Genomic DNA, 15,375 nt, shown 5'->3' on the forward strand with positions numbered 1-15,375 from the left:
CTGGAGTCAGACACGATAGAGGCAGCCATCTGCCCCACCCCAAAATCCAAATCTCAGCCTGGTAGTATGTCATGGCCAGGTCATGGTGGAAACCACCACTCAATCACCAGGGTCCCACAGAGGAGTGGTTAGTAGAGGGTGGGTGGGTGGGGAGGAGGAGGGATAGAGAAGAGATGTTCACTGGGTACAGGGGTGCTGTTGAAGAGGAGGGAATAAGGCTTCTAATGTTCCAGAGCACAGTGAGGTAACTATGGTTGGCCATAACTGTCCATTTCAGGGGCTGGGGTTGTGGCTGAGTGCCTAGCATGTATGAGGCATTGGGTTCGATCCTCAGCACCACATAGAAATAAATAAATAAAATAAAGGTATTGTGTCCATCCACAACAAAATATATATTAATATATAATTATATTAGTTAATTAATATTTATATATATATATATATATATATATATATATATATATATATATATATATATATATATATATAATTGTCCATTTCAAAATAGCCAGCAGAATTCTGAATGTTAAAACACACATAAATGATAAATGTTTGAGGTAACGAATATGCCAGTCACCCCAATCTGATCAAAGGCAGCCTTAGCAAAAGCAAGGCACTAAGCAACTCAGTGAGAGTTGGTTTTTTAAACCAACTTCAATCAAGTCATGCTGGTCTCAATAAATAGAAATCAAACTCAGGGATGCAGTCAAAAGTTAGCATTTGATGCAAAGTTTTTCAGAAAAATCTGCTGTTATAATAAAGTAAGGGCAGGGTGTGCTGGTACAGGCCTGTGATCCCAGCAACTCTGGAAGCTGAGGCAGGAGGACTGTGAGTTCAAAGCCAGCCTCAGCAACTTAGCGAGGCCCTAAGCAACTCAGCAAGACCCTGTCTCTAAATAAAATATAAAAAGAGAGCTGGGGATGTGGCTCGGTGGTAAAATGTCCCTGGGTTCCAACCCTGGTACCATTAAATAAACAAACAACAAACGAACAAACAAGTAAATAAAATAAAGTAAGATAAAATACCATAGAGTACAGTAAAATATTATCAAGTAGAGCCTTCTAATACTTTCTCCCCATGTGGTGGAATTTTTTTTTTTAGTACCGGGGATTGAACTCAGGGGCACTCAACCACTGAGCCACATCCCTGGCTCTATTCTGTATTTCATTTAGAGACAGAGTCTCACTGAGTTGCTTAGCAGCTCACTTTTGCTGAGGCTGGCTTTGAACTCATGATCCTCCTGTCTCAGCCTCCCTAGCTGCTGGGGTTACAGGTGTGTGCCACCACGCCTGGTTCATGTGGTGGGATTTCAAGGTGACTTGACCCTGTCCTGATTTTTCTCAGTAGAATGCACGTGTATGGGTAACCTCCGTCACCTACCTGGACAATGGTAGATAAACCCAATATCTGTCTGAAAAGACAAGAGTGGGGGAGGAGGGTTAGTCTAGCTGTGCTTTGATGCTCCAGTGTTCCCCGCCAAGGCCCAGGTGTTGGAGGCCAGTCCCCGGCTAGGTACTCTTGGGAAGGGGTGGAACCTTTGTGTGGGACCTAGAAGGAGGCCAGGTCACTGGGGGCCTGACCCCAAAGGGTGATTGTGGGGCCCTGGCCTCTTCCTCTGTCTCCTTTATTTCCTGGCCATGAGGTGGACTACTCTGCTCCACCCTGCACTCCTGCCATGATGCGTCACTAAAGACCCAGTCATGGACTGGAACCTCTACAACTGTGAGCCCAAATGAGCCTTTCCATGTGTCTGTACATACACGACCCCTAGCCACACACCCGTCCTGGCCTGCATCATACCATTCCTCAGGCCTTCTGCCAGGGGAAAAGGAGACCCAGAGCCTCTTTGCTTCTCCTTGATCATCCTGTTCCCCCGGGACAGGACACACACACACACACACACACACACACACACACACACACAAGCACACATGCACACACTCACACATGCACACTCACACGCACAGTCTCTCAGGGATTTGTGATAGTAAGGAAACCTGACTCACACAGGTCTCCAGTCAAGGTGGGTCACCCTGGCTGACCCAATGATAGTATTTGCTACTGGTGTTTGACACAATCTTTGCCTTAAATCGTCTGATTTTTTCTTTTTCTTTTTTTGCTACTGGGTATTGAACTTGGGGGCATTCCACCACTGAGCCACATCCCCAGCCCTATTTTGTATTTTATTTAGAGACAGGGTCTCACTGAGGTGCTTAGTGCCTCACCATTGCTGAGGCTGGCTTTGAACTTATGATTCTCCTGCCTCAGCCTCTCAAGCCACTGGTACAATAGGCGTGTGCCACCGCACTCTACACTCCTCTAATATTCAGTGACTGGGAAGGTAGGTAGGCCTGTGGTCACCTCCATTCTGCACAGGAGGATCCTGAGTTTGAGAGAAATGGCCAAACTCTTATAAACAGTGAAGAAGTCTGCGCTGGAACAGGTTTTACCCAAGAGAAAGGAAGGCATGTGTCCAAAATAAGACTTATATATAAATGTTTTACAATAGCTTCATTGTAATAGCCCCAGGTTGGAAGCAGTCGAAATGTCAGCCAACAGATGAACGGATAAACAAACTGTTATGTCTATACAATGGACTATTACTCAGCAATAAAAAGGAACAAACTGTTGCTATATGCAACGTGGAATGAAGCTCAAACTAATTGCACTTAGTGAAAGAAACAAGATGAAAAAGGGTATACCATGTGATTCCATTTATGTAACATGCTAGAAAATGTAAACAATCTATAACAGTGGATAATAGATCAGTTCCAGGTATGATGACACATGCCTGTAATCCCATCAACTTGGAAGGCTGAGGCAGGAGGATTATAAATTTGAGGCCAAGAGCTAGGGGTGTAGCCTAGTGGTAGAGCACTTGCCTAGCATGTGTGAGGCACTGGTTCAAGTCTCAGCACTGCATATAAAGAAATAAAAATAAAAAGGTCCATTGACAATTAAAAAATATTAAAACATAAATAAATAAAAATAAATAAGTTTGAGGCCAACCTCAGCAATTTAGTGATAATAAATAAATAAGTAAATAATAAAAGGGATGGGGGTGTATAGCTCAGTGGTAAAGCGCCTATGGATTCAGTCCCCAGCAAAGAAAGAAGGGGGGTGGGGAGAAAGAAGAAAAAACAGGGAGGGAGGGAGGGAGGAAAGATAGATCAGTGATTGACTGAGGATGGGAGGAGGTAGGATGAGAGGAAGAGGAAGGGCCTTAGGGAACTTTTGGGGAATGATAGATGTGACAGATACATTTATTATCTTGATTATGATGATGGTTTTATGGGTATGTACATATTTAAAAATATATCAGATGACACATTTAAGTATGTGCAATTCATTGTACAGCAACTGTATCCCAATAAAGCTATACCACGACAAAGCAGAATTCAGGCTCAGTCACTCCTCAGACAGTAATAGATGTAGTCAGTGACCAGCAATGGCCTGGCAGGAAGAGAGCCCCACAGGCATTCTGTGCCTCCTGCTGAAGTCACCTTGCTAAATAATTGCTCTCAGTCTGGTCAAGCCTCTGGATAGAGAATGGGGAAGTGGGGTGAGATACGACCCCTGGAAATGCAATCTAGATCGGAGAATACCAGGTACAACTATTGTTTCCTTAACAGATAAATTGCAAGTTAAGAAAAAAATTTTTTAAGGGGACCAATGGAATAAGAAACCTAAGCTGCACATTTGCTAACTGCAATGAGTGGATCTGGTTTGGATCCTGATTTGAACAAACTTTGAAGAATTCTGGCCGGGCATGGTGGTGCATGCCTGTAATCCCAGTGGCTCAGGAGCCTGAGGCAGGAGGATCAAAGTTCAAAGCCAGTCTCAGCAATGAGAGCAATGAGTACCTAAGCAAATCAGTGAGATCCTGTCTCTAAATAAAATACAAAAAGGGCTGGGGATGTGGCTCAGTGGTTAAGCACCCCTGGGTTTAATCCCTGGTACCAAAAAAAAAAAAAAAAAATTGAACTTCAGTACCCATATGCAATATTTGGTGTGCAATGAAACAATATTTGGACATTACTGAATTATAGCTGTTTATAAAAATTATGGAGCCCTGTTGTTTTAGATAAAACTACTGCACTGGGTCCAAAGAGACTAGACTAAATATCAAAATGAGTCACCCATGCTGAAGTTCCATCACTTCAATTGTTATGTGACCTTCAGACAATCAGGAGAATGAGAGCCAGATTCCTGAACCAGGTACATCTGTACAATAACGAACTTCCTCTGCTTTATTCCTTACGAAAAGGAACTTGTTGTTAAGCAGTCAGTTATTTTCCTATTGTTCTGTCCCCCTGTCCTTGCCTTATAAGCAAAGGAACTTTGTGATGACCAATCTGCCTTTCTATTTTGTTATTTTTGGGAGGGGGTGGTAGGAACTGAACCCAGAGCCTCATGCTTACCAGGCAGATACTCTTCCACTGAGCTATATATTTTATTTTGAGGTAGGGTCTTGCTAAATTGCCCAGGCTGGCCTTGAACTGGCCTAGCCTCATGAGTCTCTGGGATTACAGGCATGCACTCCCGCCCCTGGCTTGTTCTGGGTTTTTTTTTTTTTTTTTTTCCAGTCATTCTCTGTCCATAAAACCAACTTCTTCTGCTTGACCTATTATTCTGTTTTATGCAATCAAGCATTGCTCCATTCTAGAATCTCAAAATAAGCCTCTTTGACAGATCTAAGAAGTATCTGTTGTTTATCTAAGATTCAAATATAACCAGGCATCCTGTATTTAATCTAGCACCAACCCTTTCCTGATATTCCTGGATTTTGAGACTCTTATTTTAACCCTCCCTGACTGTGTGAACTCCTCTCTCAGTTTGTGTCTTTTCAAATTACATTGTTGTCCTCTGTCCTCACAGGCAGCAATCTTTCTTTGGGTTTCTCCAACACTTAACACTGGCCTTTTTGTTTCCCCAGCGCCCAAAAAAGTTACCTGGACGCAGACATGTGTCTACAGTATCATGAGTTTGGGTAACTCAAGATGGCGCCCAGTACTTCCCTAACTGTTACCTACTTTAATCCTCACAATGACCTTGCAGTTTGGGTCTATTATTATTCCCATTTTACAGACAAGGAAGTAGAAGCTCAAAGTAATTGGTCTAAGCCACTTAGTTGGTAGGTGGATCAAGCCTAGATCTTTCCTTTCCCTTAGGCTTGGGGGTGGAGCCCAGAGAGGGTCTGGGCAATGGTTTGACCAAGCCTGCAATTTGATATGCTGGACTCACTTGGAATCTCCCGATCTCTGCTTTGGATCGTGGCAATGCTGAGTTCACCACCTGCAAGGAGAGTTTCCAGAAAGATCTTAATTATTCACAGCTTCGATTTCCCCCATCCCCTGTGGAAGCAATAGGAAGGACATATTCAGGGTCCCCAGGATTTAAGGAATGATTCCTAACGGCCAATGCTTACACGTTTTTTTGTTTTTGTTTTCCTCATTGACTTTACAAAGGAACCCTGTTCTATTTCATGGATCAGAAAGGCCAACTCAAAGCAAGGGGTTGCGCAGACTTTCTGCACTACATCTCATCATGATTGTTTCTGTGTCTAGTTCCCAAGAACATGTAACCGTTTCCAGGGGACAAGCCTCCTTGCTTTCCTCAGGTGTGTGATAAACTCTCTCCATTGGGAGCAGCTCCCTCTGGTTGGAGAATGGATTAGGTCTCTGGTGACCTGAGAATCCCGACACATGGAAGCGGTCATCTGTTCGCCACAGCCCACCAAACCTGCCTGTTAGCCATCCATGACATTTGTTGAATGAATAAATGAATGGGAAATTTGGGCTACCACGGGGGTAAAGAAGATGGTGGAGAGGCTTCTTTGGGGTCAGAAAGACAATTTCAGGTGACCCTGGCTCTAAGGGCATGGGCTAGGGCTGAAGTGCTTCTCAGGATTGAGGTGGGACAAGAAAATGGAGCCATTTTGCTGGGGACCAGTTTGGTTCCTCACCTGGATTAGGATGACTTCATCGAAGAACTTTGCTGGAATCTCATGGAAATTCTGGAAGAAAATCTGGGAGGCAGAGAGAATTGGTAGGGGGTGGGGTGGAACCATGTTTCTCTCTCCACTCCCTCAAGGACCCAATAAACCCGAAACTCTGGAATACTGTGCTTCTTTCCCCCAACTTTGAGCATTTCAGTGACTTTCAGTTTAAGACCACCCCACATTCCTCCAGTAACACAGGACTCCTGGACTCCCAGAGGGCTTTCTATCCAGGTAAAGGCGAAGGGGAGGGGGTCTCTGGAGAACCTAGCCAGCCAGCTGCCCTGATGTTGTGGTTTGGATATGAGGTGTCCCCCCAGAAACTCCTGTGTTAATGCAGGGATGTTCAGTGATGAAGTGATTGGGTTGTGACAGTTGTAACCTAATCAGTCCATCCGGGTTAGAATGGTCTTTGTGGGCTGGTAAGGTGCGCCTGGAAGAGGTGGGTCATGGGTGGGGGGGTGTGCCCAGAAGGATTGCAATTGCTTTTGGGTTCAAGTGCTGTGCCCACCCCCACCAGACCATCAGCTCTTCAAAGGCAAGGCTCCAAATGACCGTGCTCTATACTCCCAATGCCAAGCACAGTGCCTGGCCCTCAGTACGTGCTCAGTAAATGCTTGTAGGAGACCTACTTGAAGACACCCTAGATAAGGAGCAAGCGTTTCCTGCAGGAAACGCCCACCCCCTGCCTGGCCCAATTGCCTGACCTGCCCCGCTCAGCCTACCTCATTGAAGAAGGGGTTGTTTCCCATCTTCACCCGTGTGTTATGCTGGTGGCCCGCAATGGTCACCTTTGTTGTGGCCTTGATGTTGTTGCCCATGAGCTGTCGCCCTTCAAACACCTTCACCCGCACCTATAGAGGGAAGCACACAGGAGAGAGATGCTGGGGGCCCAGGCTCCCCTTCCCCTACAGGGACTCTTCTTTCAGTTGTTGTGATAAGCAGCATTTTAGGTACTATGGATAAAGAGAGACTCCAAGGGGAAAGGCTAGGAGCAGCTGAACTCGAAGCAGCCTTGGGTTAGCAAGGTCCCAGGTCACTTAGGTTTTGTCCCAGGACACTGGGATTTTTTTTAAGCAGGTGTATGACATGATGATCAGACATCTTTGAAAGACCATGATAACTAAAATACACAGGGAGGGTTAGGAGTGCAGCTCAGCGGTTGAGTAGTTTCCTAGCATATACAAGGTGCTGGGTTCAGAAAGCAAATAAAGAACAGGTAGGAGGGGCTGGGGATGTGGCTCAAGCGGTAGCACGCTCGCCTGGCATGCGTGCAGTCTGGGTTCAATCCTCAGCACCACATAAAAACAAAGATGTTGTGTCCGCTGAAAACTGAAAAATAAATATTAAAAAATTCTCTCTCTCTCTCAAAAAAAAAAAACCAAAACTGTTTTTTTTTTTTAAAAAAAAGAACAGGTAGGAGAGAGCCATGTTTGGGGGTTCAGGAGGAGGCTATCTGTCGGTGCAGTTCAGGGAAGTGATTGTCATGCGCCATGCAGGGAATGGGCATGGAAAGGGAGAAGTGGGGCAATGGGTGATAGGAAGAGCTAGGATTTGGCCATGACCTGAATGTGGGAAGAGGGGAAAAGTCAAGTTCGGACCTCCTGGGCAGGTGGCATGCTGGAAACAGGCAGAACCCTGGCAGCAATGTTGGGCCGCAGGCTATGGATCAGAGTGGGGTTAGTGAGGCATGGATGGGCTTCTGGAATTCACATGGCATCTGCAGACCTTGCCCTGCGCCCCCTCACACCCCGCTCAGCCTTCCCCGCCCCCCCCCCCCACAGTTTGATTTGACCTTGTAGGATTCTCACTGGTTTAGCCAACAATCCACAGACTTGGAAGGGCGGGTCCATGCCCTCTGCCTCCCAGCATCTATGGGGGCCTGTGGGGCGCACACTGGGCCCCTCCTACTGCCTCACCAGATCGGCTCCAGTCCCAGCCACAGGCAGACATTCCTAGAAAGGCCCCTGGAGGAGCAGGGGATGTGATGAGGTTCTAAGGACCTGAAGCTGGGTCTGACCATGACCTTGTGAAGGGGAGGGGATGGCTGGGGGGCATGGTGAAGATGTCAGTGGGTCACATGGACTTTCAACCTGGGGAGTCCTCACCTGAAAGTGTTGAGGCTTTGAGGACAGGACCACTGGTGTGGTGGCGCCAGGAACCATCAGCTTCTGACGGGCCGCCTCTTTCATAGTTATGCCCAAGACGTCTTCCTTTTCTAGAGAAGCAGTCCAGGGAGGGCGTGGAGGCTGGAGCTCAGGGGGCACAGAGCCATTTCCCCCTTTCATCACTCTGCCCCCCCATGACCAGCCACTGACTAAAAACATGGCCAAGACTCCTTAATAGGGGCACATGTGCTCCCCAGAACATTTCCAGGGACCCCTCCCACCCTCAGTAACTGTGATCCCTGGACCCAACTCTTCACAATGGGGGCTCTTGGAAATGGCCATCCTTGTACCCCCTATGCCCACTGAAGGCTGGGCCTTTGTTTGAAGATGACAAGTGGACACACGAGGAGACAGATGGCCTTCGCCAGATGTCTGGGGATGCGACCACTAGATCTGTATGGCTTCCAGGGACCCTAACCTGATCACAATCCTTCTGAAAGCCTCAAGGGTTGGGTGTCAAAGGTTCCAAAAAGCCCATCTAGCTATGCTGGGAGAAGCCCCGGGGAAGGACAAACCTGTCCTCTCAAAGTCCTCTTGGGTCATATGGAACACCTGTAGGTTGATAGTGCACTGCAAAGCAAAGGCAGGGGCTTGTCATCCAGACCCTCGAACCCTCCCAGGCTGGCCGGGCTCACAGCCAATCCTCTGGAGGGGAGTGACGATGCCCCTGATATGGGGCCACACCTTGCGCAGTCGGGGTGCAGGGAAGACATAAACTGGAGAGGAGAGAGCAGTGGAGGGCACTGGGAGAATAAAGGAGCCACACAGTGGTGGCAATGGCAGCAAGAAGGTGGTGAGGAGAGGGAGAGGTGACGGGGCGTCCATCAGGAACCATCTCTCCCCCTAGCTTAGCATCTCTGACCTCCTACAAAGACCTCCTAACTGACCTCCTGCTTCCAGAGGACCTCGCCACCCAACTGGCTTTACACCATCACCAAGATGGCTTGCTCACCTCCCCAAGGGCCCTGAGCCATCAGAGGAAAGCCACCACTCAGCAGTGCAGACCACAGGGCCCTTCAACTTGGCCACCCCCTGCTTCAGCTCTGCCACCTCACCTTCGCCCCCAACTACATGCTGAAAGTATAGGCAGCCCCCCTCCATGAACTTGCCTCTTCCCCACACACTGAGGCCCCTGCCTGGGTTTCCTTCTTTTCCTGCCCACTGGAAAAAGGAATGCTTTTCTGAGAGACATAATATACAAATAGATGAGGCCACATTACACATAAAAATAAAACTCTGACCATAATCTGCAGCAACCTACCCAGGCGACGAATCCATTATCTACAGCAACCAGCCCAGGAAGGCAGCCTTCATGAAGTCCAACTTGTAGGAAGTCAGACTCCTATCTCTAACAACAATCCAGGAAGCCAGTCAATGACCACCAGCCTCTAATGGCCAGGACTGGATGAAAAACAACCTGACAGTTGCCCTAATTTTTGTCCCTGTTCACAACTTAGGACCAAGTAGAGAAATAGGCTCCCCAAACCAATCACAGAGAATGCTGGGATTCTAGTTAGCCAGTCTCTGGTTTCCATGTAACATCTTCACTCAGGCACACTCAGAGCCTACCATTTCCCCACTAAAAAGCTTTCCCATTCCCCTGTTGCCTTCAAGTGTCTGCTAAAACTCAATTTTGGCTGGGCACGGTGGTGGTGCACCCCTGTAATTCCAGTGGCTCAGGAGGCTGAGGCAGGAGGATAGCGAGTTCAAAGCCAGCCCCAGCAATGGCGAGGTGCTAAGCAATTCAATGAGACCCTGTCTCTAAATAAAATTCAAAATAGGGCTGGGGATGTGGCTCAGTGGTCCAGTGCCCCTGAGGTCAATCCCCGGTAACCCCTCCCCTAATAAAAAAAATCAACTCAATTTTTCATCCCAGTGCTAACTCTCAGGACAATCTATTGATCTTTCTCAACGGATAGATGGAAGGGGAGCTGCCAGGTGGACGGCAGGGTGGGGGAGTCGGCAGACAATGGCAGTGGGCTCCCTGCTGGAGTTCAGAAGCTCAGCTCTACCAGCTGCTCCAATTCCCCCGAGCTGCCCTGCCGTGGCCTTCCTGGGCCTGACTCACATCTGTGGGCTCCATGGAATGGTTGAGCAGGACCAGGTCCTTCACAAAAAGGACCTCACGGGATTTTTTCTCCAATGACTTGAGCAGTACAGTGGCCAAACCAATGAACCTGGGGAAGGAAGGAGCAGGGGTGAGATCCAAACCAGGGGACAGGGTCTCCTCCTCTGTTGCAGGAAAGGCCTTAGCTGGGATGGTTTTCTCTCAGGAACTGAAGAACCACCCAGGGAAACAGGGGATCTACCAGAAGGCGCAGGGCTCTCCTCACTCTGGGGCTCCCAATGCAAGTAACTGCTGATTGGACTAAGAGTGCGCACCTGACTGAAGCTGAGCCAATCAGATTCTCTGAACTGCCATAACGTCACTCCCAAGGGGTTGTCACTCTGGGTTGGGCATTAGAAGGGACCTTGTTAGGAAGCCAGGCTTTATTTAGCCAGAGAGAAGAAGGAAGGGGAGGCCCGTAGCTTCAGAAGGCCAGAACTGTTGCTGGAAGCCCAAATTCTCATCCTAAACAACTTGTTCCAGGCCCCACCCCCTTTCCTCCCTGACTGGCTGAAGTGAGCTCCGTCCTTGCAGCAGAATGAGTGTGAGAGGTGAGATGGATCTGCTGCTGCTGCTCTGGTCAGGGAGCCAGGCTCCACCTCTCTCTCTCTCTCTCTCTCTCTCTCTCTCTCCCCCGCCCCCTCACCTTTCTTTCTTTGATGGGGTCATGTCCAGAAGGATGATTTGCAGGAAGGAGTCTTTTTCCAGGGGGCGATTCCAGAGGTACCATACTAGGGCCTGTGGAGGGCATGGAGAGGTCAGTGTCCTTCCTTCGCCCTCCCCATCACATCCTCCTAAGAAGTGAGGAAAGGCTGGGGACAGGGGCTGCTACCATATTTCCCGAAAACTTGGATCTTCCCTCATGTCTAATTTCCTGAGATGGCATTTGCTGTCTTGCCCAAAGGATAGGGTGTCCCATCTGGGTTCCTTGGCTTGATCTGGAAAGCTGTGTTAGGAGTTCAGGAGCTTGGGGGAGGGGCAGCAAGAATGGATGGAAGAGGACACGGGTGTCCTACACGGGGATCCTTGTCTCTGCGTCAGACTTCTAGACACACATCTGTGGATTGGTTGGATCAGTGGATGGGCCACACCATGGTCAATCCCAGAGCTGGGAAGAAGCACTAAGAAAGCCGTGGGAATATAACCTTGGCAGATTGGAGATGCCTCGGCCTCGGGAAAGCCGGTGAGGCTCCCTGTCTGCTCCCCAGGCCTCTAAGCACCTGCCTGGACCCCACCATTGTCCCCTTGCGATTGGGGTCAGTGAGTGATTCCTCTTCTGGGCTTGCCCTGGGTGTCTACCTCATTCCATATGGGGTCATTCCCTTCTGCCACATGAGTTCTTTTCTTCATATCTGCAGAGACACCAAAGGGCCAGCATTGGTCGTAGGAAATATTTCAATGTCTGGGCTTGATGGGGTCAAGGGACATAGTACATTGTAAGGACTTTTCCCATCTACTTCTGCAAGTGTGAGAGGGCATTGATTGTGTTTTTTTTTTTTGGCAGGAGGCAGGGGAGGATGTTTAGAAATTTCTCACTTTATCACCCTGTATGACAGATAATGCTTTGTCCCTTTCATTTTCTTCCTAAATCCTTCATTCCCAGCGTCTTCCAGTCAAGTGGGCCAGTGTGGCTCATTCTGGTCAATTGGGTACAAGAGCCATATTCACAACTGCCAGGCCGGGCTCCCAAAATCTGCACGTGAGTCTCCATTCTCCTCTCCCCCTCACCCTATGGCCACCTGCAGAGTGGTGATTTCACACCCACAAGGGACAAGCAGCTGATCCCCCACTGGATCCTGCCATGCAAGAGACCCCCCTGACCAGCACCATCCACACAGGACTTGGTGTGAGTAAGAGGTAAACTTTCGTTGTTATGCACGGAGACTCAAGGTTTATTTTATTTATTTTTAGTTGTAGATGGACACAATACCTTTATTTATTTATTTATTTTTATGTGGTGCTGAGGATTGAACCCCGCACACCACATGTGTGAGGCAAGTGCCCTAATGTGAGGCAAGTGCCCTACCGTTGAGCCACCACCCCAGCCCCTCATGGTTTATTTATAATCAGGGCAAAGGTTAGAGCACCCTAAGACATCCTGAGACATCTGTAATGGGCTGAATGCTCTTTACCCACTAAAATCCCTCTCCCCTAGAAATTTCTTAATTGAAGACAGTCAATAATCCTGCAAAATAATTTTTAAAATGATAAGTTACTTTGAGCATCTTCTTAAGGAAAGAATGTGAATGTGTGTGTGTGTGTGTGTGTGTTTCTATGAGCCAGGGGTGCAGGGAACTGGGTGGTATGCAGGGAAGATGCTGAGAAGGACAGGATGAAAAGAATAAAATAGCAAACATAGCCAGGTGTGGTGGCGCAGGCCTGTAATCCCAGCAGCTTGGAAGGCTGAGGCAGGAGGATTGTGAGTTCAAGGCCAGCCTCAGCAACTTAGCAAGGCCCTTAGTAACTCAGTGAGTCCTGTCTCTAAATACAATATAAAAAGGGCTGAGGATGTGATTCAGTGGTTAAGCACCCCTGGATTCAATTCCCAGTACCAAACCAAACATTGAATATAAATAGGACTGGGCATAGTGGTGCACACCTATAATCTGAGCTGCTTGGGAGGCTGAAGCAGGAGGATCACGAGTTCAAAGCCAAGCTCAGTAATTTAGAGAGCCATAAGCAACTTAGGGAGACCCTGTCTCAAAATAAAATATATAAATAAAAAAGGGGTTGGGATGTGGCTCAGTGGTTAAGTGCCCCTGGTTTCAATTCCTGGTACCAAAAAAAAAAAAAAAAAAAAAAAGAACAAATAGGAACTTATAAAGTTTGTGGGTATATCTATGAGTGAACCCAGGGTTCTGGGTTATAGGCTTTTTTTTTTTTTTTTTTTTTTTGGTATCAGAGATTGAACTCAGAAGCACTCAACCACTGAGCCACATCCCCAGCCCTATTTTGAATTTTATGTAGAGACAGGGTCTCACTACATTGCTTAGCACCTCGCTTTTTGCTGAGGCTGGCTTTGAACTTTCGATCCTCCTGTCTCAGCCTCCTGAGTCGCTGGGATTACAGGCATGCAACACCATGCCCAGTGGTTTTCAGCATTTTTGTTAGATATATTTCTAGAACGATGAGAATGGTGCCTTTGTGATATGATGGGGGAGAGGGCTCCAGTCAGGGAGAGGAGCTGCAAGTCTCTGCCTGGCTAATTCTAAAATTAACCAATCAGGGCAAATAGTATTGAACCCCCTGAACACCTCTATGAACCTGTACACTGGATACAGCATCCTTTGTGAGTCCATGGTACCAAGTATTGGTCTCTGAATATTGTCATGTTCAACAAGCATGGTTTACAGACCAGAAAAAAAAATATTAAAGGAATTTCATTCTTTGCTTTTCTAGGAACTACTGTTGTCCCTAAGTATCCTGGGAAGTTGGTTCTGGGACCTCCTATGGATATCCAGGTCAGTGGATTCTCAAATCCCTATATACAATGGTGTAGTATTTTCCTATAACCTACACACATCTTCCTGTATATATTTTTTTCTTTTTCTTTTTTTTTTTTTGTGGGGCTAGAGTCAAACCTAGGGCTTGGTGCATTCTGGGCAAGTGCTCTGCCACCAAGCTATATCCCCAGTCCTTTTTTTTGATCCAGGGATTGAACCCAGGGGTGCTAAACCATAAGCCACATCCCCAGCTCTGTTTATTTTTTTTTTTTTTATTTTGAGACAGGGTCTCTAAATTGCTTAGAGCCTTGCTAAATTGCTGAGGCTGGTTTTGAACTTGTGATCCTCCTGCCTCAGCCTTCTGAGTAGCTGAGATTATAGGCATGCATCACAACGCCCAGCTTATCTTTCTTTCTTTGAACCTCAGTTTATGGCACAGCCCTGGTTCTTTTTTTTTTTAATTTAAAATATTTATTTTTTTGTAGTTGTACACAATAACTTTATTTTATTTATTTTTATGTAGCGCTAAGGATTGAACCCAGGGCCTTGCACCTGTGAGGCAAGCACTCTACCTCTGAGCCACAACCCCAGTGCCACAGCCCTAGTTCTTGGAAGAAAGTTGAAAAGTATTACTCTTCTTCCTTACCCATAACTATTCCCTGGAAAAACTAGGCAGAGAAGTCCTAATGAAAGAAATAATGGCAAGAAAGGTGACAGGGTTTTTTGGTTTGGTTGATTTTTTTTTTTTTTTTTTTTTTTGTACTTAGGATTGAACCCAGAGGTGCGTAACCACTGAGCTATATCCTCAGCCCTATTTATTTTATTATTTTTTAAATTTTGAGACAGGGCCTTGCTAAATTGCTGAAGCTGGTTTTGAACTTGTGACCCTCCTTCCTCAGCCTCCCAAGCTGCTGGGATTATAGGTGTGTGCTAACACACCAGGGTTTTGTTTTTTTTTTTTGCAGTGCTGGGGATCAAACCCAGAGCTCTATTTACTAGGCAAGAGTTCTACCACTGAACTATATCCCCAGCTTTTGAAGGTGCTGGACAGGGTCCATCTCATCATGCATCACCTAGCGTACCTTTTACATAGTAAGATACCAATAAATGTATTTTTTTCACTGAATGCATGTGGCCTCTTGGGGCTCCTCTTTCCCTCTGGACCCTGGCTCTCACCTCTGAAGTAAACGGTCAGGCAGGGTTTGGGCGGTGGAGTTAGGGGTGGTTCAATCTTGGCAGACCCCACAAAAAGCCGCAGCATCTTGGATACCTCTGTCTTCCTCTCCTTTCTTCTTTAGCACTACAGCTTCCTTCTTGGGGTGCCTTGATCCCTCTGGGGTGAGTGGAACTTAGCAACAAAGGGGATGTCACAGAGGTGGAGAGTTCTTGGTTCTGGGGAAGAATCTCTGGAAATAGGAGAGGGTAGAGTAACAGAGTACCTATCAAGTGAGTGGCTTAAGGGACTGAGCCTCCATCAACAAAGTAATCTGTCTGCTTTGACATTCCCTCTTTCCTTTCCCTTTCTTCCTATTCTTGCTGTACTTTTGACTTGATGATTAGGCATATGAGAAATGTTTTCTCTGTATAAACAAGTGGTCTGGGGTGAATCAGTGAATAATTTAGATGAGAAGCTAAAAGAAATGAGGCCATCAGGGCTAA

General features: G+C 47.1%; 1 protein-coding gene across 1 annotated transcript in view; it reads right to left on the minus strand.

Annotated features, from left to right (window-relative positions):
- Window positions 1–14,977, minus strand: part of Fer1l5 (fer-1 like family member 5) — a 53,350-nt gene extending 38,373 nt beyond the window's left edge. The window contains exons 1-10 of the mRNA XM_027919772.3: window positions 14,893–14,977; window positions 11,573–11,625; window positions 10,920–11,011; window positions 10,235–10,343; window positions 8,682–8,736; window positions 8,107–8,216; window positions 6,724–6,852; window positions 5,966–6,028; window positions 5,245–5,295; window positions 1,381–1,411 (exon numbers count right to left, since the gene is read on the minus strand). Coding sequence (XP_027775573.2) covers window positions 1,381–1,411; window positions 5,245–5,295; window positions 5,966–6,028; window positions 6,724–6,852; window positions 8,107–8,216; window positions 8,682–8,736; window positions 10,235–10,343; window positions 10,920–11,011; window positions 11,573–11,625; window positions 14,893–14,977 — 778 coding nt within the window. The remainder of the gene's footprint in view (window positions 1–1,380; window positions 1,412–5,244; window positions 5,296–5,965; window positions 6,029–6,723; window positions 6,853–8,106; window positions 8,217–8,681; window positions 8,737–10,234; window positions 10,344–10,919; window positions 11,012–11,572; window positions 11,626–14,892) is intronic.
- Window positions 14,978–15,375: the final 398 nt, after the last annotated feature.

Source organism: Marmota flaviventris, chromosome 14 (genome assembly GCF_047511675.1).
Source record: "Marmota flaviventris isolate mMarFla1 chromosome 14, mMarFla1.hap1, whole genome shotgun sequence".
Taxonomy (NCBI): Eukaryota; Metazoa; Chordata; class Mammalia; order Rodentia; family Sciuridae; genus Marmota; species Marmota flaviventris.